Here is a 27,842-nt window from a genome sequence, read left to right on the forward strand (position 1 = left end):
GGATATATTTGAATATACCATGACTTCAAAATTATCAGGAATATGATTGCAATGATGTAAAATTTGAATTTACCATTAGACCAAGAAATACCGGATTTTACCAAGGTTCATTTAAAGAGTACACAATTTCTGTTGTAGTGATAATTTTAGAAGTTTTGGGGGTCTTATTGTTATATTCTTTGAAATATTTAAGGCCATACATTGTAAAGTTTTAGTTTACAGTTTCTGTTGTAGTGAGATGAATTTTTTTTTAGAAGTTTCTGACGTCTTACTTTTATATTTTTTTCAAATATTTAAAGGCAATACATTGTAAGTTTTAGTTGAACCTCGTATTGTTAGCTTCGTTGTTATTTTGTTACTACACTGGAAATTGAGGTCTTGGTTTACTAAGATAGACACAAACTAAACACTGTTGTTGTTTGATGTGGTAGATTACACATGTAGGTGATGGCAATGCCTCTGTTGTGGTACATGTAATCCAATCACCCTGTCTCCAAAAATGTACACTGATAGATATCTGAAGTCAGAAATGCAACCCTACTGAGAGTACAATTAAACCGACGTCCATTCAATAGCTTATATCGAAATGTTGCAACAATAATTTTACTTTGTATCTATCTTAATTTAGTAAACTGAGACCTCGATTGCCAGAGTTGTATTTTGTAGTTGTGGATTCTAACTGAATATTCCACAGTAGTTATTTTCAGTATGATAAACAATTTTTTCCACAACTTGTGGTCGTCCAGTCTAGTGCTCTTAATTTATTGAAGGAGGAATGATGGAGTAAGTTTATTGAAAGAGGCATGATTCAACTTCCACATTATATCGAAATATTTACTTCTTTGGTGAAAAGGATATAGAAATAATTTATTGGTGTATTTGGTTGCACACACACAGGCAAATGCCAAACATTATATTCATGTATTTATACAACTCGTGGGTTACAATATTTATTTTATCGACTTCAGAATGAAATTAAATAAGTTCTCTTCTTCTATACCTGTTATATTTGTTGATAAACCAGATAGTATTAGTTTGTTGCTTTGAAAGTGAAAATTTTAAAAATTATCAGATATGTGATTAAAAAAATTAATTCTGTAACACTTGGTAGGTTTCAAGTGTTGATGTTGAGTATCAATTCAAAGTTTGTTTTCTTGTTTTTCTGAGGTCTTGTGTTTCACCAGAAAGTAATGAAAAGTACATTAAGAAGTACAGCATTTACATCAAACATGATATTGTAGAAAACAAGTTCGTAAACTGGTAAGTTTTCACCACAAAAAAGAAGTTGTCTCCTTACAAAAAATGTACAAATATGTAGCCATGACATCATTTTGAAACCACATGAAAGTGGGGGGGGGGGGGGGGGGAGACAGGTCCACTCATCAATACTACTCTGTTCTGTATTGCATTAGTTTGTGTTATTATAATGTATACTTTATTTTCAGATCGTGTTTTCAAGAAAGTAAAGTGGGGTGAGGGGCGGGAAGATGCAGGACAACACGTCATTACTACTCTGTTCTGTTTAGTATTAGTTATGCATCTCATCCTTAAATACATTACGTGAAGTATCCTGTTTCTAATTACACGAGTAGCCATAGGAACAAGGATATGAGTTGTCACTTGGAAAAGATCTTGTAATCTAAGGACGGTTCTAATTTGGTATTCACAGCATTACATAACTGATGTGTATGAACACTTGTTATGACAATCAAACCTTACCAGTTAGAACCTGAGCTTAGAAACGTCACTGTGCTGGTCTTGACTATATCCTCTCAACACATACTTAAATTATGAAAACACAAAATAGTTTGGTATCTAAACCTAAAATTAGCGTACCATCTCATAGCTGAACCCACTTACATACTCTGAAGTTGTGTTGTGTTTATGATTGACTCAATCAGAAAGTGTTTCCTTCTGTGATTGGCTGATTCTGTCTATCAATACAGGTTCATTAAGATTCATATCACATGGGCACACAACTATTACATCATCTGACACATACACAACAGGTAAATTTAAAATCTAGTAAGAATTTGCACCCATTTTCTGGCCAACACTTCATTAAAGTAAACTTTTGAATTTGTTTTCCTAAGCATGTGTTGAGAGGATCAACATCTACATGTAAAGCCAAGACTAGCACAATAAAGGTTCTGTTTGTACCTACACCTAGATGTGGTGTGACGTCCATCAATCTTGGATGACAACTCGGGTAGCATAATTTGAAACTGCAAATCTGAGTAGTAATTTACAACTATCAAGCCAAAGTCAAGTTGAAAGCCCCTCCCCCCCCCCCCCTTAGTGTAGCCATTAACTTAATCTGAAATTTATTTGTTGTATTTAAACATGTTGTACGATGCCATGTTTTTATGTCATTTTATAGCCTGTCTAAATTGAGATGTGTGATTTTGCTTTGCTATCTCACTAACCTACATTTTGACCCCAGTGTGATTTTGCTTTCCTGTCTCACTAACCATAGACCCTCCACCAAGGTGATGGAGGGTCTATGCACTAACCAACATCGTGACCCCAATGTGATTTTGCTTCACTATCTCGCTAGTCTACATCGCAATCTGTGATTTGGCTTCACTGTCTCACAAACCAGCATCACGATGTGTTTTGCTTTGCTGTCTCACTAACCACTTGTAATGCTATCAATTAACCAATTAATTTAGCCATGGCCACAAAGGCAGTTATCAGTTTGTGGATATTTACATAATATTAGCTATCTGTAAAGTATGTTGCTCTTGTGCCCATCTCGACAAGGGTACATTAACATAGTAACCATGTGTATTTTTTTCAAAGCAATCGTGCAATTTTCAAACCACATTATCAATCACTCCCACCCTGTGATTGGTAGCCATTGATAACATCAGAAGAAATGGTAGTTAGACAGTGAATCAAAATTACAGATTGCGATGTCAACAGGCAAGTTATTTATGTAGCCATTACATAAGTTTATCTGAGATGTAATTATGTAACCCCAACTAAATGCAAAGTGAAATAAATTTTTAGCACAACTGAAGTTTATGATGTACATGTAGTAGTGCTCATGATTGGCAAGAGAACTTATCTATTGATGTGTGTGTGTATGTACGTGTGTGTATGTGCATGTGTGTGTTGGTGATAGTTACTTGTGATGGGCAAGTGAAATTGTCCAGTTGCCTGTTGTACATCACCATACTACATGTGATTGGCAAGAAACAAAGTTGAAACTTGCTCCCCATTCATTGTTCAGCTGAAGTCCTTGCCATGGACATGCATTGCCTCGTAGGAATCTGCACACATGCATATGTAAATAGTAGAACATAGATATTGACTCCTAAGTGCTTACTATCGCCAAAAAAAAAAACAATCATGAAAGAGAAGGCCGTTGATGGCAGCGTGACTATCTTGCAGTCTACTGGATGGACTGCCATTTAGAGACAGGATGTTCAAATGATTCATGAATTATGTAAGATCTTACTTTGCACTGGTATACTAATTTGTCAGCAGGGCACTGCTTAAAATATTTCTTGTTAAGAAGGCATGCAGACATCAATGAGCTTACATTAACACCATTTTGGAAAATTTAATACCTCAAATAGTTATGTGCGACTTAAATAGAATATACACTTTCAATGATAAAACATCACGTTATACATTATACTTTATCAACTGACTTAGAATACTAGGAAGTCACAAACTCTGAAAGTTTTGAAGGTTGTTGGTATGGACATTGGCCAATCTACTGACTGAATCTGTGACTCCACTACACTCATTCACTATAGCCTGTCTACTGACTGAATCTGTGACTCCACTACACTCATTCACTATAACCTGTCTACTGACTGAATCTATGACTCCACTACACTCATTCACTATAGCCTGTCTACTGACTGAATCTGTGACTCCACTACACTCATTCACTATAACCTGTCTACTGACTGAATCTATGACTCCACTACACTCATTCACTATAGCCTGTCTACTGACTGAATCTGTGACTCCACTACACTCATTCACTATAGCCTGTCTACTGACTGAATCTGTGACTCCACTACACTCATTCACTATAGCCTGTCTACTGACAGAATTCACTATAGCCTGTCTACTGACTGAATCTGTGACTCCGCTACACTCATTCACTATAGCCTGTCTACTGACTAAATCTGTGACTCCACTACACTCATTCACTATAGCCTGTCTACTGACAGAATTCACTATAGCCTGTCTACCGACTGAATCTGTGACTCCACTACACTCATTCACTATAGCCTGTCTACTGACTGAATCTGTGACTCCGCTACACTCATTCACTATAACCTGTCTACTGATTGAATCTGGGACTTCACTACACTCAATCACTATAGCCTGTCTACTGACTGAATCTGTGACTCCGCTACACTCATTCACTATAGCCTGTCTACTGACTGAATCTGTGACTCCGCTACACTCATTCACTATAACCTGTCTACTGATTGAATCTGGGACTTCACTACACTCAATCACTATAGCCTGTCTACTGATTGAATCTGGGACTTCACTACACTCAATCACTATACGCTATGGTGAATGAGTGTATAGGAGTCACAGATTCAGTCAGTAGACAGGCTATAATGAGTGTAGTGGAGTCACAGATTCAGCTTGTGGACAACTGTCTATCACATATTCAGTCAGTAGAGAGGCTGTATGGATATGAACTCTTCAAGTTGTTTGTAAAGAAATAACCTGATTAAAAAGTCAAATTAAACAGAATTTGACACATTACCATAAATATCACTGTGCTCTTTCAAAATGTATCCATGGAGAAAGACTACAATAAATTTGTTTTGGAGTAATGTTCTGTGTCAAATTACCTTGTCATTTTTTGTATATGACAGAAAGTCTCAGTTTTGTCACAAGAATCAACCCCCTAAAATACACTTCCCTTTTCAAGCTGAACTGTCGATTGTCTTTTCAATCTACTGGACACTGAAGTTGACTGTTTTAAATAATGTTCCACGGCACCATGTCACCGAAACTTCACAACTCTCCAATCACTGAAAATGACTAAAACTTAAAAGTTATAAAAACATCCCTCAAAAATTAGGAAACTGGGTCTGAGTTTATAGTTACATTGTTCAATCAATGAAAATATAATTATCTAGTCACTCTGTTTGCGTTGAGTAAAAGTCCTTAGTTAAAACACCAAATATATCACTCCACCATGAGTGTTTTACAAAAAGTCTGTAATAAAAGACATTGACATCTCCAGTACATACATATAAAAACTAGACTCGTCATGGATACAGAGAGAGGATAGTGTAACATGTTGGCTTGCCAGTTTATCATTGTGAACATATTTTTGATCACTACCCAAAAATGTATCTAACATGTTTTTGATTATTCAGAATCCCCAAAAGTGAATTAAAGTATGTTTTCGATCATTCCCAACAGTACACTTAGCACGTTTCTGATCACTCCGAGTCCCCAAAAGCACATCAAACATGCTTTTGATCTCTCCGAGTCCCCAAAAGCAAATCAAGTACGTTTTTGATCTCTCCCTAAAACTACACTGAGCATGTTTTTGATCATCTCCCCAAAGAACACCCATAATGATGAATCTTTCAACCGTTTCTTTCACGCGACACACGTCTTCAGCCAAATGACAGCATACAAAATATAGTTGTATATGCATGCATAAATTCTTGCTTCTTGAATGAGCACTCTGATGGTTCATTTCTTTGGCCACAAGTCAACATCTCGCATCCAATTTCTCCGTTTCCGAAGAAACCAAAGAGCGGCGTCTTTGGAAATAAGCTTCTGAAGACTTTACTCTCCACGTTACGCTGATTGTAGTGGTAATTACCTCTGCCTATACAAGCAAACATAAACGCTAGGCTCTTTTTTTCAGAGAGTCCTGTCTGTTTAAGTTTCTCAATCTCAGTTTTGGCAAGTTCTGGTGTATACACCTTGGCATCAAGAAGCACTGATGCAGCTTTTACATTGGGTCCACAAAATGCAAGACCAAGAATTCCTGTCTTCTTCTCTTCTCTGAAATACAAAACAAAAGAAATGCCATCTCATCAGACTCCCTCTCAGAAATGTTTGGTTTTGGTTTGCTAAAGGAGTCTGGCAAGCATGAAGGATCATTTGCCTAATAATTTGCATATAATTTGCATAGTAATGGTTCCCAAATTTAGTGTTTGAATCATATTCAGTTTGATGCATCGCTTTTAAGTACCATGTGGTTTAGACAAATACTGGGTTTTTGACAGTTATTGTGAGAGCAGCAATTAATTACAAATCATTCGGTCTTGATAAATCTTGATCAATACATCTCTATTCTCAGAAAATTTGATTTCATTTACGAAACACCAGTAAGTACAAACCTGTCCACACTCCTTGGTGTCATAATATCATTTGCATAGGCACCAGCTATCACTACATCTCTATTCTTCTGTTTGAAGGCGTCAGCTAAAAAATGTACAATCTGTCCCATGGCTTGAAACGCAAAGCGGTTGTAACCAATCAACAGTATACACTTGACATCAGCATCTTCTGGAATTCCCGTAGCTTCTAAGATGTTGAGCCGGTGGGATCCTTTAGTAAATTCTTTCTTGGAAATCTTCATGGTGTGGATATCTACTCCGTTCATTTTAGGAAAGAGTAAGGAGAAACAACTTTGCTTCTGGTCTTCAGATTCTGAGGTGTGTTTCATATCTTGAGATGTACCTTGGAGAAGAGAGTTATGACTCAGAATTAACAGTTGCAGTTAATTTGACATTTTGCATATTGCAATGAAATGAAGTCTGAGGATCCAAGTAACAATACAGAATTTACACTGGATATTACAATAGTTCTGAAATGTCAATTAACATTGTCAACTTACTAAGTTATCACTGCTGAACTGCCAAAATAAAATGGCATTTGATTCCAAATTTTTTTCAAGCTGACATACGTATAAGATGGAGCGCCATGATGGTCAGATGGTTAGAGCAGTCAGCTCAGTATTTGCAAGTTGCTAAGTCGAGTCTATAGACACCCTATTGAATGATAGACTATATTTTGAGCATCATAAACACTTCTACACGAGACATTCTATAGCAAGACTATTTTGGAGAAAGTTTGCACTTCAAATAACCTATGCAGACTTAACTTGTGTGAATACTGAAATGCAATGGGTGAGGTGAGGGTGGGAGGTGTATAGGACTGTTATAACACAGTCTTTTACTTACTAACGACTCCTGGACAGTTGAAGCCTAATAGAAGGCAGTCTTTAGGCAAGGATTGGTGTAAATAAGATTCAATACTATTGCCAGCTGAAGCTCCATTTTCTGGGAAGAGTGAATCAGCACCTGGTTCCATGAATAATAATGCCAACCTAGGCACACTGGAACAACACTGAAACGGTATACAAATTATGATATGGTGTCATTATATATGTTGCTCTCTCAGTAATTATAATGTTGGCCAGATCTACGTCAATGCATAAGAACAAGTTCAGAAATGTATCAATATATTGCAGTAATTCATCATTCAAACTTCGATTGAAAGCGCTATAATATAGATAATCATATTCTGCAGGTTTGCAATACATAAAACAGTGATTGATCCTTGAGTTGTGAGTTTTTAATTAGTTGTGTCATTGGTTCGTTACTAGTCATACAAATAATATTAAAATCAGTTCTTTGCACATCAGTGGGTTGAATAGCCTATCTGCTATTACAAAACTATATGTATTTTTATTCCCCTGTCAATATCAGTACTGTAATTTGTACTTGGGAAGAACTCAAATCGTACAAATTTTCAGCTTCTGGGTCAAATTATTGAATACATTAATTAACTCTGCATACCTGTAAACACTTTTCAAGTTCTTTAGCAAATATTGACTTGCTATCCCTCTCATCTTCATCATCTTCATCATCACTATCATCATAATCATTGTTACTGTCTTCATCATGGTATATAGATGGAATATCTGGGTCATAAACTACCCATGATATTTGTTGTCGATACCTTAAGACCTTCTTGGCAACTCCCTGCCAACATTTGCAAACACTATAGTAACACAGTATCAAAATATTGATAATAATTAGTTTTATTATCATGTGTTTTATTGTCATATATATATATATATACTGATACATGATATACAATGAAATGTGTGTTGATTTTGTATGTAATGAAAAGTTTAAAAAAACAATATTATAGTGATAACATAGACATTCGTAAACTTTTTGAGTGATGTTGATTGTCTTAGTATCGTTCTGTGTCTCTGTATATATTGTTTTGTATATTTGTTTGTATTTTTTGATATATTGATGTATTGTATTTGAGCCACATGTCTGGGATGAATAAAGTTCTATTGAATTGAATTGAATTGAATAGACTATGATAGAGTGTAGTATCAATTATTATAAAATGTTGTCATTATAAGTCTATACTGACTCACTGCATACCCAAAATTACAAAATTACAAAATGCACTTTTAACTATTTCAGACTTGGCCTACCTGAGGCTGTAGATGTGTAGGACTAACGCTACAACCCTATTTCCACTATCCTAACAGTTGTCACTCGACCCCAATAGTGCAACGTACGCTACAGCCATACAAGTGTGGTTAGGTTATTCCGATATAACCTTTTCTTGAGTATTGTTAGGTTTAGTTTATTTCAGTAAAAGTTAAACAACAAGATCTACAGCACAGATATACAAATAAAAACTGGTACAAATTGTTGAATTACTTGAATAACCCCAAAAGTCAAAAACTTGTTTCCAGTGGGACCATAAGTAAAGCGTCAGATATATGTGGTAGGTGAGAACGGAGTCATACGGTTACCCACCTCAGACCACTAACTTAGTAGTCTGAGCACCCACCAAAAATACCTAACTGACACCGTACACTACATGTACATAGTGTACTCGACTCTCGTCTAGATACAAACATAACGTAACACTTAGTCCTGCTTGCATACGGAGGAATTCGGGACTCGATTCTGACAATTGTGTTTAGAGTCAAGTCAGTAATACAGACTCGTGCACCGTCATGTAAGCAGGACTACGTAACACTATACTATTACTAACTGACAGTGACAGTCGAAAAAAAAATTGTCAAATTCTTACCGTGCACAAGTATTTAGAGTTCTGGCAGGCAAAAATGACATAAAATTTTCTACAATTTCATGCATGTGTGTGAGCACCCATTCAGCCTTACTGGCAGGCCCATCATCCATCATTTCGTTCAGATTTGATGAGGATCCTGTAGACATCATAACATCACTCGGACTGTTCGCCATCTTGAAGTTCTTGAACTCTGACCCTAGAGCGCCTCGCGCGACACAATTATTTATGCCTTTGTTTATTTTGCTGTACCATATCGTTCCTTCATAACATTAACAAACGGTATTTTTTTCGTACATAATAGAGTTTTAAAGAACAATCACTCGTGTTCAAACCCTGTTGCAATTACAAACTTAAAATTAACACAAAGGTAGCAGGGCGAAAGCACGAGCACTTGACGCTGGACAGTGACGATATTACTACATGATCGATAAAAATAAAGACTGAAAAGAATAATTAGGGGTAAACCATTTGATTTCTGAGGATTTGAACTCAACAACAATTTATATATATGAGGTGTGAAAGCTTAGCAGCATGTCTGGAGTGAATACCCACAAGCACAGACAAGTAAGAATTATTTGTCTGTGCCACAAGCTAGGAATATACATTGCAGTCGGTAACAGTCATAGGGACAATTGTCACTGCTTATACATGTAATAGAGAACAGGTGAGTACTAATGAGAATATTTCTGTAAGTTCAACACATGCGAATGAAAACTAAAATTCATGAACTTGAGCTTGGTAAACAAACAATAGATACAGTCTAGGTCAAGTAGATAGTAGGTCAAGATAGTATCCATCAGTGAATGTTATCATGGGGCCGAGACAAAACATCTGTACGCTGTATGTAAATCAGTGAGGGTTTACTTTGTAAGTTTGTATGTACATCATGGTAGTGAATTATCATGTTATAGTACTACCAGGTGGCCGAGTTGTTTACGTTAAATGCAAATTACGTAAAACAGAGAATTAACATGTTCGATTGATGTTTCGTATTAGACAAGACCTAGCACAGTTGCAGCGCACCGATGTGGACATTTTAGCTAACGGGTCGCAAAATATGTTTATCCTATGAGTATTGCACCTCAGTCTGAAGTTTTTGCAAACAAAACGTAAACACCCAAACTATCGTTTTGCACAACGTTCGGCAGTCTTCGGAGAGAGTTGAAAACCAAAGGCATGCTTGAAAGATGATCATGACAGTAGCAGGAAGAGGGATTACGCGCCCCATTCACAACTAATAGGTGACATTAGTCCGTTCAGGATTTGAGCATGTCCGTGTGATAATAGTTACAACCACAATGCAAGGTAACAGGTGCTTTATGAAATGAGTCAGGTTACTGTAAGAACAGACAGTTTATCCGGACTGGAATTGAAGTGAAAACCAATATGTTTTCAAAGTGTTCCTATCCCTTGACTAAAGGAATCTCTGCACAGAGTGTGTATATGGTAAATGGCAGTTGCCTGACGTCTGCATGGTGTGGGGTCTACAGTGCGTTCATCACTATCATCTTCAAAAGTGCTTGTTGTAGACTTAAGCTTGCTAATGGTTTTGAACTAGTGAGTGAACTGTCTGCACTCTTGGACAATATCAACTTTGACTGAAATACTAGGATTTGGCAATGAATTCAAATGGACATTTTTGTAGTAGTATCCGGTTGATCGCCGTCGGGGAAGAGGTCAGCAATCGTAAGTCAAACAAGTTTATATGCATCAAGTTATATTGCGTAGTATTTGTAATTTGCATTGTACATGTCTATGTGTGAAGTCGAGACTTTGAGTTGAATACACCCAGTTAGACTGCAATATATCGATGTTATAGATTGTCAATACATTTGTGTGTGTGCATGTGTGTGTGTGTATGTATGTGTGTATGTATGTGTGTGTGTGTGTGTTTGTGTGTGTGTGTGTGTGTGTGTGTGTGTGTGTGTGTGTGTGTCTGTGTGTGAAATTGTGAAATAGTTTCATCTGACATTTATTCGTTAAATATTTTAGGTACAGTGCTACTGGTTACTCATATGAAAATAATACTCCATGATTCCATCAACTTTGAGCTTTTCAGAGTCTTTGCTGAAGTTTTAAGCGCAATTATTGAATGTTTTTTTTCAAAAGTGTGTGTATTGAACAATATGTTAAATATTTGTACTTTGTACAATTCCATGAGTTTTATCCACTGTATTCTAAACTGAGGATGGGCAAGGGTGTCCCCAGTAGGATTTACAGAAAAAATAAGACTTAGTATTGAATACAAATTAATACCTTTTAATTCCCAAGTTCAAGAGGAACATTCATTCTTTCCTTTCCTTCGACACACTTTGACGTTCATGGGCATGAACCCCCCCCCCCCCACCTCCTCCACAAAAAATAAAATAAAATAAAATAAAATAAAAGACACTTTGTATTCTGATATGACTGCTATTTTTGCTAGGCGACGTTTCTAGTGGCGAACTTGAACTTGTGCCAGCTCCTGTGATCACTTTTAGTGTTGTTTGTATCCTTTCAACATTGTACAGTTGTATGTATTTTTCTTTTACGTGTACGGAAAAAGGGGATTACAATTTTACGGACTATACTGCAATGTTTTACAAATAATGAAAAATGAAATGGCCCGATTATAAAGTATGAAAATACCCCTTGCCCACCCTCTAAATTGCCAGTTCAGGTCAAGGGTCATGTCAACAATCAAGTCAAAGAGTCAATTAAAGGTAAGTCAAGGTCAAGCAAAGTCAAGTAAAGGTAGGTCAAGGTCAAGTCAAGCAAAGGTAAGTCGAGCCAAGTCAAACGTCAAGTTGAGGTGAGATGAATCAAGAGAGTGAAGTCATGAGTCAAATGAGTTAATTCAGCATATATTGATTATTACTAGCTATATTGTACTTATTTCCAACTACATGAGTTTGAACTACAGTATTCTAAATTGTCATATCAAGTCAAGTCAAGTCAAGTGATGGAAAGACGAATGTAAAAAAATCCAATCCGCATGAATTCCAGGCTGGAGGGATCACATCTCCAAGTTGTTGTTTCTTCTCAAACTAATAATCTACATTTTGGGGTTGATAGTTTTAGTCTGCATGTTGAACAGTAGTTGCATATTATATTAAGTTTTTTTCTGACATGTAGAACAAGTTGGTGCTAATATTGAAATGTCATCCACTAAAGCAGGCAAACTAAGAAATAGCGAACACACGTAAAATCCTGACCACTGTCATGCGAGTGTACTCGTTCAAAAAAGAGGTTGTTAGGAAAAGGGTTGTTGAAAAAACGCTCCCCTGTCGTACAACATGAAATATAGGATATTCATATGTGTCTATGGCAATTTGACATGTTTGTCCATAGGACATATTTTTCCAAAGTTTTGAATCTATGCCCATGGTGTGAAATAGACCATTCCACCATAAAGAGTTTTGCGAATGTTTAGGCTACACATAAATACTTTGCTATGCTTTTCAGCATGATGACTTCATCTAGAATACAGAATGATGTAGAAATATTACTCTGACCAGGTTGATATCCATTCTTATTGTGGGGTGTGATATTTTCTTGTTGAGGAGCCATGGTTGTATAGGCAGTGAGAAATGAACAGTTCAAAGAGTTTTTGCAATATTGGTAGGTAGAAATGTAATTCCATTATAGTTTGCAGGATCAAAACAGTTTGATCCTAGAATGTATTTCGTGCAACCATAGAATGTAAAAATGTATTTCATGTAAGCTCCCCATCGCCTGATCCCAGAAGGTATTTCGTGCAACCATAGAATGTAAAAATGTATTTCATGTAAGCTCCCCGGACCATTGCCTGATCCTAGAAGGTATTTCGTGCAACCATAGAATGTAAGACATGTCTTGAATTTATTAAATGTAAAAAAGTGTATTAAATGCATTTTGTGTGCAAGCTTCCGGACCATCGCTGATACTATTTCGTGCAACTATAGAATGTGCAAGTACCCTGACCATTGCCCAATCATAAAATGTATTTCGTGCAACCAAGGAATGTAAACAAATGTATTCAATGTATTTCGTGGAAGCTCCCCAGACCAAGGCTCGATTCTAGAATGTATTTCGTGAAACCATATAATGTAAAACTTGTATAAAATGTAAAATAACCAAGTACTGGCCATAACTCAAATGATGGCCAGCGTCGGTGGATATTGTCTACATATGTAGACACGCCAGTTATTATAAGATTTCAAGATTTCAACACCGAGCCTGAGCGCAACTTTTTCTTCGGTGGCCATGGAGACAGTTCAACCCAGGACAACAGTGTTATATGGGCACATTCAGGTTTCACAGCACCAGACAATTTCATATTGACTCAACCTATTGTGTGGATGCGTTTTGTATCTGGTGGTTCCCATACTGAGAAGGGCTTTGAAATTATTGTCGAAGACACTTACGGTAAAACACTTTTTTTTTCTTTTTTTTAAAAATCTAATTTCGGATGGTGATGTGCAATATTTACCCACAACTCTCGCTGATATGTACTGTCAGACATCATCTATCAGGAGTTATAGAGAAATCTCCCCTGTGTACGGGGTTTCATTTTGAATACCCATTTTCATCGACCGTGATTTATTGTTGGAGATAGATATTTTAAGAATTTGTCAACATATTTTATTGAAAGACATAATAAAAGTTATTTTTATATAGTGTAAGAGAGAAAGAAGGAGACAGACAGACAGACAGACAGACAGACAGACAGACAGACAGACAGACAGACAGACAGACAGACAGACAGAGAGTTGTGGATAAAATATTGTACAGAGTGGTGTAGTATTTCGCGTTTTGGCATAGACAGGAGACACAGGGGAAATATTCCCTGTACTAAGGGGCGATATCAATAGTTGAATGTAGGATAAACACTAGAATCTTTTACTATGGGGTGGGGGTTCGAGCCATTTTAGTACAAAAACAATTTTACCTTTAATGGGTCTGTTTTGTACCAAATACAAATATTTCTAACAAAATGTCCTTAAATTGAGAAATGGAAACATGTTCGCATAGTGAATACATAGCACTTAAATAAGGTGTCATCAAAAGGACTATTTTTTTTTCCTGAATACATACTGGCTATGTATTCATAGGACTACATACTACTGCATAGTGATTTGAAATTGATTGCATATGGTCTGAAACAATTTTCAATTTTTGCCAATTTAGTTAGGGGGGGGGGAGTCTGAGAGCTAACTAAAAGAAGTTAGGTTTTTTCCAACAATGAACTGTTCATCTCGTCCCAAATCCTAGCTAAGCGATTTTGGTATTTAAGATTTAATTTCGATATATAAATGGATAATGATTAAGTTAAACTTTCATAATAAGTGTTATACTGGTTCAAGTACTGGTAGAAAATACTGTTATACTATTATTTTCCTGGCTCTTTCCTGTACATATGCTTATATTACATTCAAATTTCTTTTGGGTTTGCCTAAATATTCATTGAAATAAAAAAACTGAACTACAGTCTTCAATTAATTTCGTTTCTCATTTCTAGTTAAAGCATATATTTATTAAGTGTTATTTTTACTTATTTAAGATTTTGATTTTGCCGATTTTATTTAACACTCACGGATTACTCTATCATTAGGGAAAGGATATTGTGATGGACGATATGTAATTGGTACAATTCCGACTTCTATTGTAGCTGTCTTCATAGTTGCGTCTTTAGTGGTGACTGCTGTCTGGATTATTTTGAACAATGTGGAGGTAAGGACGATTTATGGATAAAACTATTTTAGAACAGCAATTAATTTCAGTTGTCTTTCTGACACTGACTCTACTGGTCTATTGTCTGTCAGACAATCACTATCACTGTCTCTTTCTCTCTCTATGTCATTGTTCTATCTCTGTTTCTCGCTCTGTGAGTCGATCGCGCTCTCTCTCCGTCTACCTACCTGCCTGCCTGCGTGTCGTCCCGCCTCTCTCTCCCTCTCTCTGCCCCCCTCTCTCTCGCCAACAATTCACCATTTACGCATTTGAACAAGGTGCGTTCACCATTCACGCGTTAAAATATTAACGAAAACAGTAAAAGACTGGCTACCTTTCACTTATAATCATACACAATTATTTGGTTCACCACAACCAAGCCGCATCCCTTCCTACAAATGAAAACGACGTCGTATAAACTACCAAATTTGTTTACTTCGAATAACAGACAGACAGACAGACAGACAGACAGACAGACAGACAGACAGACAGACAGACAGACAGACAGACAGACAGACAGACAGACAGACAGACAGACAGACAGACAGACAACAAACCAAACCAAACCAAACCAAACAAACACTTTCTACTTGAGGAAGTCTAGAATCGTTCTCAATGTGTTAAATTTATTTTAGCGCAGCGCCGTATGTGACAAATCTTGCGATACTTTTGTTTAGAAGTACCGGGATGACGCGCGCGATATATGTACCACTGGAGCTTTTCGAAATTATATTTTTTACAATTGTTTCTGTGACCCTTACATACCAGCTCAGGAGCTCTGAAACAGTGCTATTCAAAATGTCGGTTCTACCCTTATTTAGTCATCATTCTCCTATTAATGATTGTAACGGTTAGCATAATAGTGAAAAATGTTACAAAATAACTAATTGAGGGGCGGCATTTCCACTATTTGTTTACATCATGATATGATATATGATATAATATGATATGATATGATATGATATGATATGATATATGATATGATATACACCTGCCCATGTATATGATACAAAGACTGTCGCCTTTTTAACTACAGAAATTACATTAATTACAGTTATTCATGAGCCATTTTATTTACAACACCAAAGTGATCAAATACACTGATGTTGTTGTTGTTGTTGTTGTTGTTGTTGTTGTTGTTCAACGGTCTTTATGATCGTTACCATACCCTCCTCCACGGCATGTCAAATGGTATCCATTTCATCAAGTGATGTTTCAGTCAACTTTTTGAAATGTCCCTCTCCCCCCCCCCCACCCACCAAAAACATCCTATAAAGCAGTTTAAATATGACCTACCCCTGATACTTTCGAAGGCGTTATCAATCAACACAAGTCAAGTAAGCTAACATCATGTAACCAGGAGGGAAAGAAAGAAAGAAAGAAAGAAAGAAAGAAAGAAAGAAAGAAAGAAAGAAAGAAAGAAAGAAAGAAAGAAAGAAAGAAAGAAAGAAAGAAAGAAAGAAAGAAAGAAAGAAAGAAAGAAAGAAAGATTAGCCCTAATCAGTATTGTCGTGGCCTGGTGTTGTTGCTCTATTTATGGTGTCATTGTAGGTCAAAGTGTATCAATTAGAATCGAAACGGTAATTTCTTTCGCGTGACCATGGAGGTCACTGATGACATAGGTATAAGCTACGTAATGTTACACTCCGTTAAGTTTCATGAAAAGATAGCCATTTCTAAATGTCATGTGACAGTCATTCAGACAGGACTGGAGACAGACTTTTATAACGTAGGCACAGGTACCCTACAGGTAGTGACGCAACTTGCACCGAACGTTTCCATTTACGGCATTGTTGTTATCGCCCCCTCAAGATCTGAATCACTGGGACCATGTTATCACTTCCCGACATTCTAAGCGGTGTCACTTCTTCCGGTCTGTCAATATAATACGGTTTCATTCACACGATCGAGTATGGCGAAGCTATTGAAGCACTTTCTCGGTAAAAAATCTCCACCACAGCCACCAGAGCCGGACTATGATGCCAAGAATGGCAGGCGGAGTCGAAGTTGGGACTATGAATCAGACGAAGACGCCTTACCACCCGAATTTGCAGGGACGTTGTCCGCAACTCCGATCGACTACAGTAGCAGTCCACCACAACAACAACACGATATGTGCACAGCCACAAGCAACTCAAAACCTCGCCCCCATAGCTATGTTGGTAGTTTTGGTCATGAACATAGACATAACAATGTAGGGGCGAGGGGGAAAGAGTGTAAACAGACACCAATCAAAGCAAAAAAGGTTAGTTTTACCCCATTTTGTTCGTAAGTCTTTCTTGCCTCGATCGGAACTACAATGCGTTGTAAAACGCGTACAGGCGAAAGTGTTTTGTTGTCATTACAATATTACGTTGTAACTTGTACATAGCGTTACACGTTCGCGTATAAACGGCTTATTTATCATTCATTCACAACGTAATTTACTGTAAAAAGTTTGGACGATTTTAATCTCGCCAAAAAAAAAGTAGCAGACGATAGCATCCAACAGTGCGAAAGGCGTCAATTGTAAACATATCGCATGTCTGCCAATGACATGAGCCATGCAACAAAAACTCGTGTTACAATACGTCCAAGAACGTGTTTTTGAAATTCTTTCATGTTTCATTCATCATATTGCTGTCATGTTTGACAGACATGACAACCACATGTGTGTAGTATATTTGCCATGCGCTTCCATTCGGTAAAATCATAAAGCGTTCACATTAAGTAATCAATAAATTGATTATGTTATGGATATCATCTACACTAAGTATATGACAGCTATTCAATCAGTGCTATTGAGTATACACATGTAAAATATTAAGCCAAAGGAAGTCTATGATAAAATGTATTGACCGCGATGAAGCTATTTTTAGGAGAATGTCTCTGCCACATTAGTGCAAAGTACATTTTAATAATGGACATTACAACATGACTAGAATTTTGAAAACTAAAAGTAGTTTGTAATCGAAGAGACAACACATGTATAGGGCAACATAAAACATGAACACAGTGTAATTATGCATGGTAACAGAATTGACCTTTGTTCTTATTTGTCCTGCATTGATTTTAAATTATCTGTCCTTGGAATTATCTGATGGACTTATTTCCTGTCATCATTTCACCCATAAGGATCATTTTTGCTAAATAGGCTAGGAAGTCAACAATATAGTGGAACAAGTAATTCAATATTTTTTGTTCCTTTTAGTTTATGAGACTAGACAGACAGACAGACAGACAGACAGACAGACAGACAGACAGACAGACAGATAGTCAGAGCCTGGATATAAAATGATAGCAAGAAATATAAAAGGTGAAATCAAACTTGTAAAATTTAGGGTTAAAACTAAAAGTAATAATTGTTCACATTGTAAAAGCATGCTAATGTGTAGTAATGTAAGATGGATGTTGATCATCTCAATATATCTACTAACTGTGTATTTAGTATGCAATATAAATAAATATTACCATGAAGTTCAATTGAGATCATCTAAACATAATATATACAAACAAATCAAATGGGAATGAGAATAAATCAATGTGTATTGAAAGATAAAAGACAAATAAAAAAACTACAAACCCCCCACCCCAAGAAAAAAAGAAAGAAAAAAAATGAATTGTAAATTTTCTTTTTAAATGGCATATTCAACTCATGATATTAAAGTCTTCAATCTCATGGGAAATTAGGAAAGAGAATATTGATGACAAATTCTTGTGTGGCTTGGTAGTGACAAATGAATAGATTTAAATAATGTTATGTTGTCCTTGTGGCAGGAACTATGGATATCAACCCTATGGGTTCAATGGCCACCAAGTATTCTGTGTCAGATCCTGAAATCTATTTTAGGTCCATTACTATAAATCATGATGATCTTACTGTCACTTTTATACACTAGTATGGTTATTATTATGCAATTACTCAGCAGGAAGTGAATACATTGTCTACATAGAATGTAGTAACACAGCAGCAAGAATTTGATGTACAAATATAGGTGTATGCAGAGTGTCTCTTTTTTGGTTAATTGACATTTTATTAACGGTATGACAATTTCATGTTTATACTCTAGTGGTCTGTAAAGGTACTGACATCATTCAAGAGGCTGGTAGTCATGATGTATTGTTCAGTTTAATTTATACCCATATTCGGTTTTATTTACCCTGTTTTGGTTTCATTTGTCTCAAAGTTGGATTTGAATTTCATATCATGAGTAAAAACAACATAAATACATTGCCTGAAACTAAATTTGAATCAGTTACATAACATTTGTTATTCCTATATATTTATATTTTTCCGGTTGTGATTTTTTAATGATGTGTCAGTTTGTGTGGACATGTATTATGTTAATACATAGCCAGGCCTTTAGTGTACATGAATGACAACAGTTAGAACCGAGTCATGGACCCATCAAGAGCTATGCAAACTAGTTAATATATAAATGGATGTTAGAGTGAATTTTCTTGTAAAAATCACTAAACTCCTTTGGAGTTGACAAACAAATTTGGATATTGAGGTTATGTGGTTAGTTGTAAACCTCTCGTGGAATAAAACAATTGTATATGTGATTGGAATGGTATTAGAGTAATGGTTTTTACTTGTCAATTATATGACCTAATAACTACTTTGGTAACCAGAGTGATCCTTTGGTAAATATCATAGTTACGATATTCTTAGAGTAGCTGCAATAATTTATAGCATTTGCTGTGATTTTGAGGGTTTTTTCTTGTTTTTGTACTTTTTTTCGTTCCTATGTTTAATTGGAAGCAAACGCTACAATTCCTGATGGGCAAACTCAAATAGAGAAGATCACGCTGAAAACGTGAGCGAGATGACTTCTGAGCATACTACGCCTTTCAAAATGCTGAATGCATTGCTACTTTTGCCAATTTTGACAGAATTGGGGTACCTCTGAATATTTCTTGGGTCGTGAAGGCTCCATAATTACTGTTGGAGTCAAAATGTCCTATTTTTTGGCAGGTAAGGTGTGGCGGACTTTAGCAGAAAAATCCACCCAACTCTGTGATTCATATCTGAATTACTTCTGTCTATTTGTGTTAACATTACAGGAATTGTAGTGTTTGCTTCCAGTTAAACATCAGAAGGAACAAAAACACAAAAACAGAACAAAAACCCTCAAAATCACAACAAATGCTACAATTATTGCAGCTATTCTTAGAGCAGGGGATGTGAACACGGATTAATCAAATTTAAAAAAAATTATATTTAGAACATCAAATATTCATAAAAGGATAATGTCTTCAGATGACATTTGAAACCAGCTCACCTGAATTCAATTTTTGTAGACAACGTATTATCTTAATACAAGTATGCCTCAGAATGAAAAATTGCAAACTTTAGCTTTTGCTTTGTTCCAGAAAACTAAAATGCAATCTCTGTATTAAATTTTAAAATCAAGAAATAAAATGTAAATCAGTGATTACCGTACAATTTTGAGAAATAAAGGTCAAGGTGATATCAAAATTATGCCATTTCTAGAATCCATTGATTTTAAGGTTTACCAAAAACTCTAGTACCAGGTACTACATGGGATGGAAAAGTAAAAGATATTTGATCCCAAATTTTAAATCAGCTTTTGTATGGCAAAGTTTTGAGAACTTTGAGATTCAAGGAAAATTGTGCCTGAGGCACTTTCTACTCGAAACTTGATTTACAGTAAATACTACAAGAAACAATTTGCACTTCAACAGTGTTTGGAAAATTTCTGTATTAGAATGCAGTCTCATAAAGAACATACTATTAGGATACAAATTTGTACATGTCACTAGGATGAGTAGATTGTATCCACTTCACTTGTTATATTAGAACATACACCTCACACTTCTTATCCTCTTGTGGTCATTTGTAGAAATCCAAGAGTATGTAGAAAAACATGGGGGGGGGGGGGGGGGGGGGGGGGGGGCTGATGTGAACAAACAATAGTACATGCATGTTTGTAGTGTACCACAAATACAAACATATACATGTATTGTAGGTACTTAATTTTTGCATGATTCCATGCTCCAGGGACTTTTACCAAGTTGCTTTTGTGGGCATTGTAAAGAATCAACAGGAAGAAGGAACACAACTCAGTTTAAATGAAAGGGGGTTCATGTTACAAAAGTACTTCTCTTTTATCTGCTTGGTACATCTAAACAAAATAACTCCTGCAACCAGGAAGTACTGAAGGTTAAAAAAAGGAGGAAGGTCACCCTGAGATGATTGGGTCATACCCTTCCCTCTATTCTTGGGAAAACAAACAAATAAACAAAAAGTTTCTTCTGACAAAATCCATTTAAAATCCAATTTTCTATCCCTGTCCTATATAAAACAATAGACAAATTAAATTTCAAAAGCCTGTACTAAATGTTATAAAAAATAACCATCCCCCGCCCCCAAATAAAACAATACATGGTTATAGTGAGAAATTGTCATCAGCAGGTGAGCTTGATCTCCAACACTTTTGAGGGATAGAATGTACCTACACTTTCCTCAGGTACAATTCCGTCATTAGCAAATGTGTCTAGGATGGTATTGATGTTCAATGTGTATAGCAATAATACTTACACGTAATGTACTCTAGCTGTAGAGATTGGAGAGAATTGTCAAACTGCTATGCTCCAGCTGAAGTTTTCCTCACAAGGGATTTTAGCAGGGCATCACCTGACTGTCATGGCATGTAAGTAGTTAGTTTCGGCTTTCACTTATATTTAACTCGATTTCCCAACTGTACTTGTAGATCCTTAATACCTTCTCCTATTGGCCATGGAAATTTATGCGGTGAGCTCTTCCAAACTCATGGTTATGACAAGAATGCCTGCACTGTAGTTCCTCAAAACCTATATTGCAAAATGTGTTGATCGCAGGCTTGTTTCCTGGCTAAGTCTGTAACTTTGTAACTCTTGCACTACACTAACTCACTTTGAAATGGTGAACAAATGTTCTTGAGGCACAGATTCAGCTAATAGTTAACCACTAAAAGCAATGAAAGTGAAAAACCTTGGAAAGTGTGCATTTTCTAATTTTACTCTTGAAATATGAAAAACTTGGCACATGTATACAATGTATTGTATTTTCATCACATTACATGTGCATACATGTATGTAAACAAATCATACATGATGTACTAGTGTAACAGTCTCATTTCAGTAGGATATTATTCAGGTCAGTAAAGAAAATGCTGCTGGATTTGCTGTGTAGCTTTCAGTTTCGGTAACACATTTTTTTATAGCACAGTTGAATGCTTTGAAGAAATAAAATGAACAAAGGATCTTTACCGATTCATCAAGTGAATGTCTTAGAGTATAAAAGGATTTATGTACCGTATACAATGTATGCCACACCTATACATGTAAAGTTGTCAATACACTTTACAAGGAATCGGCCAGGGTTTTCTAGAAGAGCGTGAACACATCTGGATATACATGTATACCAACAGCGTAAATACATGTATATAATCTTTGAAGGTGTCCTAGCAATGTCTGCATTATATTACTTTTCTAAGGAAATTAATTAAATTGCCCAGTACAGTATTGGTTTTGTGCTTTTAACATGTCCAGTGTACTGATACATGTATGTGCAATTGTATGAGTCATACCGTGGTATACTTTGAAGCAGAAACTGTGAAACTGCAATCAAAGTGAAACTACCCATAGTTGACATCAAGGTGTACTCTATTCATTACAAGTAGGATAACTGATTTACGAAAGCAAGGTTTTGTTGATGGTTACTGGTACTTGTATGCCTAAACTGCCACCAGACCCTCGGAGATCTATTTTTTTTTTTGGTCATAATCTTCTAATGTTTTGAGTTTGTATTTCATTTCAAATTACATGTACATGTATGTGAAGGAAATAGACTAGTCAACATTAAAAAAAAATTCCCAGGTACTAGTAGTCTCCCAAGGTTCACCTGATGCCCAAAGTTCACCCGACTGTTTGCAATCAACCACAAACTCACTCACTCAGGTCGCTACTTCATACAAAAAAAATACAACTGTGTTAACAAAAATGGTGTTCAAATAAAGGATGAAAAAGCCTGAGACTTGAGCAAGTTAAATGTACATGTACAAAATTGTATGCCCATTTGCATACAATCCAAGGATCCAAGGTATACATGAATATACTGTACTACTGGGTAAATAACAATGAAGTAAATATACAAATGTATACTATACTACTGGCTAAATGACATAATGTAGTAAATGTATATACTGTATTGACAGGTAAATAACAATGTAGTAATTTACTACTAGTAAATGTATACTGTACTATTGGGTAAATAACGTAATGTGGTAAATATAATATACAAATGTATACTATACTACTGGCCAGATAACATAATGTAGTAAATATATACTGTACTGACGAGTAAATTACTAAATAACAATGTAGTAATTTACTAGTTGATATATACTGTACTACCGAGCAGGGCTACCGGGTAAAATAACAATGTAGTAAATGTATACTGTACTACTGGGTAAATAACATACATGAAATGTAGTAAATACAAATGTATGTACTGCTGTACTGTTGAACAAACCCTCAATATGCCATCAACTGTGAGCAACTACATGTATGCCAGAAGATGATTTGTGATAGCACCAAAGGCATGCATGCATCAACATTAACAGTACGCTAATTTGATTAAGGTCTTATACATGTTAAAGTATTTTCAAAGAAAGCTTACACTTTCAGTTGTGGTCCCTACCCTACAGTATTTGAAGAGTTTGAGAAGCTCTGAAGGCTTTAGTGCAAATAGTAGATGAAAATATGAACTTTGCCATAGAGCAGATTGGATGTACATGTATGTCATTCATGCATATTTCATTATATATTGTTCATATGAATCATGTGACCTGACTGTCTGCCCTCTGCCAACTCCTTTTGATGGCAGATAGCAGGGCATGTCAGCGTGTATGTATTTTACAGTTTCACAATGTATGTTTTGTAAGAAAAACAGTAATAATTCAAATGGGTAGCCATAAACCAATATTACCTCCTGGTTTGAAACTTCTACCTCAAATATCAGACAACGATTTCATGAGAAAGTAGTTGAATATAAAGCAGGAATGTGTTATGTTTGGAAATGTGTTTTTGTGACAAAATATAGAATATATGTACATTTTTGTAGCAGAGTCGAAATAGACTAAAATGCAATGCAATACAATACAGTACAATGTAATACAGTGTTTTTGCTAAGGTTTGGGAACCCCGGTAACAGAAAGGGGGAAAGAGGTAAAACTGGTAGTGCTTCCCATGCAATGTATCATAGTTTAGGTGGGGATCCCCGGTAAAATGATGTGGGAACCCCAGTAGATTTTACCTACTTATCGCCCTTAAATAAAACACTGTAATACAATACAATACAATACAATACAATACAATACAATACAATACAATACAATACAATACAATACAATACAATACAATACAATACAATACAATACAATACAATACAATACAATACATTTCATCTTCATTGTCCCAAAATAGACAAAACTTTGTGTGACAGTGTATAAAAAACACATAAAAATTTTAAAGAGGTGCAGAAAAAAAAGGATGTATGTCAGTCCAGTTTCTTCCAAGAAAAATAAAGTTGTAGGAGGGAGGCGAAATCTAATTTATAAAATGTTATTATTCTTGACTGTACATGTAGATGTTTGGAAATGAAGTCCTTGAAATGAAAACTGCGTGGGGAACTGGGTAGATTTCATTTACCAGTATTAGTACAGTTAATAAAAAATTATGAAGAAGCATTAAACTTTTTTAAGAGAAAATTTAACATTTAATTTACAAAGAAAAGCTCAACCAAAAGATTGCAATAATTGATTATTCATTACATGAATGTAGACTACATTTGTTTGTATGTGTAACAAGTACTCATGCAAATAGCCTATGCATGTACATTTTAAGTATGCCACACACATAATTGTTTAGGTTGTGATATTTCAAAGTCAAGGTTTGCCAACTCTACAGGATACTTTGCAGTTATTTTTAGGTGCATGTTGATATTATATAATATTATGTACAATGAAGATTACAACAGGTGTTATGAGATTACAAGATTTGGAAAGATGCAGGTACAAAAAAATGTATTTGTTTGTTGTAATCGATCTATGTTGTAATATATATATATATATATATGAATGAGATGTAATCAATTTTTTGTGAATGTTTGGAACCTTGTTACATTGGCAGAAGAGTACATGTATCTGGTAAAACTTGCGTCATACAACATGTAGATTTCCATGCTGTATACCATGCACCTAATTTGATAGGAAATCCTGAACGTATTAATACATCAGGAACTTGGGTAGATTTTGACCAACTTCCCACACATAAAAACATATCTATGTTTACATATGTTGCACTGAAGTATGTCAAACAGCTGTTTCAGAAGAGAAAATGAGATATTGTTGCCATAAATAATATCTTCTTTGTTTACCCAAATGAAATATTATTTTCTTAATGAGGCATTCGACACCCTTTGCCTTGTGGCACAAAATGGTTTTGTGGTGAAGAAGGAAATACGATATGACACTACACCCATTCCAAGCCAAGTTTAGAGACAGAAATTTAGAAAATACTTGATGATTTGGAAATGTAGTTTGTACATATGTAATAGACACCACAAAATGATGTATGACATAAACATGTAGATATGTATTGATATTATCATCATGATACTAGTCTGGAATCATGCCAATTACAGGACATCTGTGATTCAGAATTTTCCATGCAAGATGAGAAAGAATTGAATCATAGCATTTAAAGGCCCACGATACAATCCCAACTTCAAGTTCTCACTTTAGTACTATCGTATCAATGGATCCATGCATTTATAGATACTTGGTAGGACCATTCTTTTGTTCTTTAAACCAACGAACTTTTACTATCAGAAATTTTTTTGTTTTTTTCAATCCCAAATTATATATAATTTTAAATAATCTGGTTTATGGTATCATGACTATCGTATTGCCATTGACATGGATAGCATGACGTCGTGTCTTTTTTCAATGTACATGTATTGTATGTAGATTTTATTTAGAAATCCGATAAGGAAATGAAGAACTGCTAATCCCATAGACTGTGATAAAAGACAAACGTAAGAAAGAAGACCTATAGAATTTGTAAATTCTGTTGCCTTCTGATATCCTCGACGTAATGACTGTCTGTGTCGTATTAAAATTGACAAGAATGAATAACGACATCTCTTAGCCCATCACCTTATCATTATTGTGTCATCAGTTCTTATTTCTTAAGCTGACTACACTCGGTGTCTTTAAACTGAGTTCACATTGATGGATTAACAGCGAAGGTGTCGGCTCAGAAAGGAAGGCACTACGGAAGATTGCAAATGAAACTGTCAGATAAAATTGAGAGTGATGTTCTGATTGGAATAAAAAACAAAAAGATAAATGAACACACTTGTCGCAGCCTTCCAAGTCTCATCAGGAACAATTAAGATGGATGTCACACCTGGCTTTGGTTGCCATGGTAAACATTAAGGGGTTCGTAGGGTTATGTTAGGGCTGTCATCATTGTCTAATTTTAAATAAATGGAATCAGTCATGTGAAGTGATGGAAGATGTGGATTTAGCAGACAGGAAAAGATAAACTTCCATCTACTGAATATGCTAAAATATTGTATATATGTATGAACAGAGTTATGATCATAGATGGTACCATAGTTCATCTACATGTAAACATCTATTATTACAGCCATGTATGTACCAGAGATTACTTGCATTTGTGCGCATGCACACTTGTGGTATTTTCACTGCAGTGCAGTACTGAAAACATTATTGTATACCTGCATGCAAGTGATATGCAAATGAGGATGCGCTCCTTTGCTACACATGAAATCACGTGATCGTGTTGTATGATTTTTATATAAATTTTTCAGTTCAGATAAACATAAGTAATAATAACAGAACCCCATGCCACATGAGTTCCAGTGTGGGTACTCGGGGATATTTGCACTCATGCTTGCAGTGTTTTCTGCTGCACTTTCACTCGCTACACTTGTGAAAGTACAACTGCAGAAAACACTGCAAGCACTTGTGCAAATACCCAGAGTACACCACACTTGCACTCGAGTGTCATTGGGTTCTGTCATATTAGTCTCCTATCTTTTTATTCCAAGGAATTATTTGAATTATTTGTTTAAATTTGTGATCACGAAATGAAAGGAGTAATTGCAAGAAAGCAGAAAAAATGAAATACTTTTTTCCTCTTCAACAAAATGATATTTTCAATTTTTAATTGACAATCACACCACTGTACAGACAATGTTTGCTATTCTCAACACTGTATTTCTTTGGGACTCATTACATTCATGATTTCGTATTTGTCCTTGCCCAATCCCAATTTAGATGTAAATGCAATAAATCTAGAAAATAAATGTTTAGCCAAGATCTGTGTATGTCTTAGAACCTTACATGTAATTAGTTAAAACAATGTAATAAAGGTAAAACAGAATTTTGATTTCTTAAAACAACATCCAAATATAGTAAGTGACTTTTGGTAAAAATTACAAATATGATGTACATGTACATGTATATTCCCAGCAGAGAGACCCCCCCCCCCCCCCATGTTGTCTGACATTCAGATTTACACAAATGTACATCAAGAACTTAGGTTGATTATGTACATGTATTGATTATCTGCTTCAAGGTGTGCCATGTGGTATTGTGTCATGTACAGAGACTGTCATTATCTCAGCCCAAATTCATAATCCCTGTATTTCATATCTACAGTATATAATATTACACCATGTAATGAAAACTGAAATCCCTCTTTAAATCCATTGTCCTTGAAGTACCACATGGGGTCATCACTATTCCCAGCTGTCCTTTTCATCCTTGTGAGCCTTCTATGTTATATACAGTATTTTTGTCTGATCATGTATGTATTACAGCGGCATGGTATGATACGGGTAATTATGGATTGCATTTTGAATTCCTAGGTTTTGGAGACCTTCAGCATTTCTCTGTACTGATGTTTCTAACGCTAGCATTATACTGAGCGGCTAAGAGGGACATATGAACATGTTTCTTGCCTGTCATATATAAAGAGACACCCACAGT

The 27,842-nt window shown here is 35.7% G+C and overlaps 2 protein-coding genes across 3 annotated transcripts in view; one reads left to right on the forward strand and one right to left on the reverse strand.

Annotated features, from left to right (window-relative positions):
- Nucleotides 1-4,609: 4,609 nt before the first annotated feature.
- Nucleotides 4,610-9,247, reverse strand: LOC144443773 (F-box only protein 22-like). The gene is made up of 5 exons (XM_078133318.1): nt 9,085-9,247; nt 7,815-8,019; nt 7,197-7,362; nt 6,351-6,693; nt 4,610-6,012 (listed from the first exon to the last, which is right to left on the reverse strand). The coding sequence occupies exons 1-5, from the start codon at nt 9,231-9,233 to the stop codon at nt 5,616-5,618; spliced, it is 1,260 nt and encodes a 419-aa protein (XP_077989444.1). The 5' UTR covers nt 9,234-9,247; the 3' UTR covers nt 4,610-5,615.
- Nucleotides 9,248-16,642: 7,395 nt separating this feature from the next.
- LOC144443292 (SH2 domain-containing adapter protein F-like) overlaps nt 16,643-27,842 on the forward strand; it is a 59,503-nt gene continuing 48,303 nt past the window's right edge. For both annotated transcript variants that reach the window (XM_078132731.1, XM_078132730.1), the window contains exon 1: nt 16,643-17,020. In XM_078132731.1, coding sequence (XP_077988857.1) covers nt 16,688-17,020 — 333 coding nt within the window. In that variant the 5' untranslated portion in view covers nt 16,643-16,687. The remainder of the gene's footprint in view (nt 17,021-27,842) is intronic.

The sequence above is a fragment of the Glandiceps talaboti genome, chromosome 12 (assembly GCF_964340395.1).
Source record: "Glandiceps talaboti chromosome 12, keGlaTala1.1, whole genome shotgun sequence".
Classification (NCBI taxonomy): domain Eukaryota; kingdom Metazoa; phylum Hemichordata; class Enteropneusta; family Spengelidae; genus Glandiceps; species Glandiceps talaboti.

Bases quoted from the DNA above. Each gene is read 5' to 3' on its own strand.
- LOC144443773 (XM_078133318.1), bottom strand. From the start codon at position 9,233: ATGATGTCTACAGGATCCTCATCAAATCTGAACGAAATGATGGATGAT. The intron at 7,363-7,814 runs GTATGCAGAGTT...ATACCGTTTCAG, and splicing joins AACTTGAAAAGTGTTTACAG to TGTTGTTCCAGTGTGCCTAG. The intron at 6,013-6,350 runs GTTTGTACTTAC...TTTGTATTTCAG, and splicing joins ACACCAAGGAGTGTGGACAG to AGAAGAGAAGAAGACAGGAA.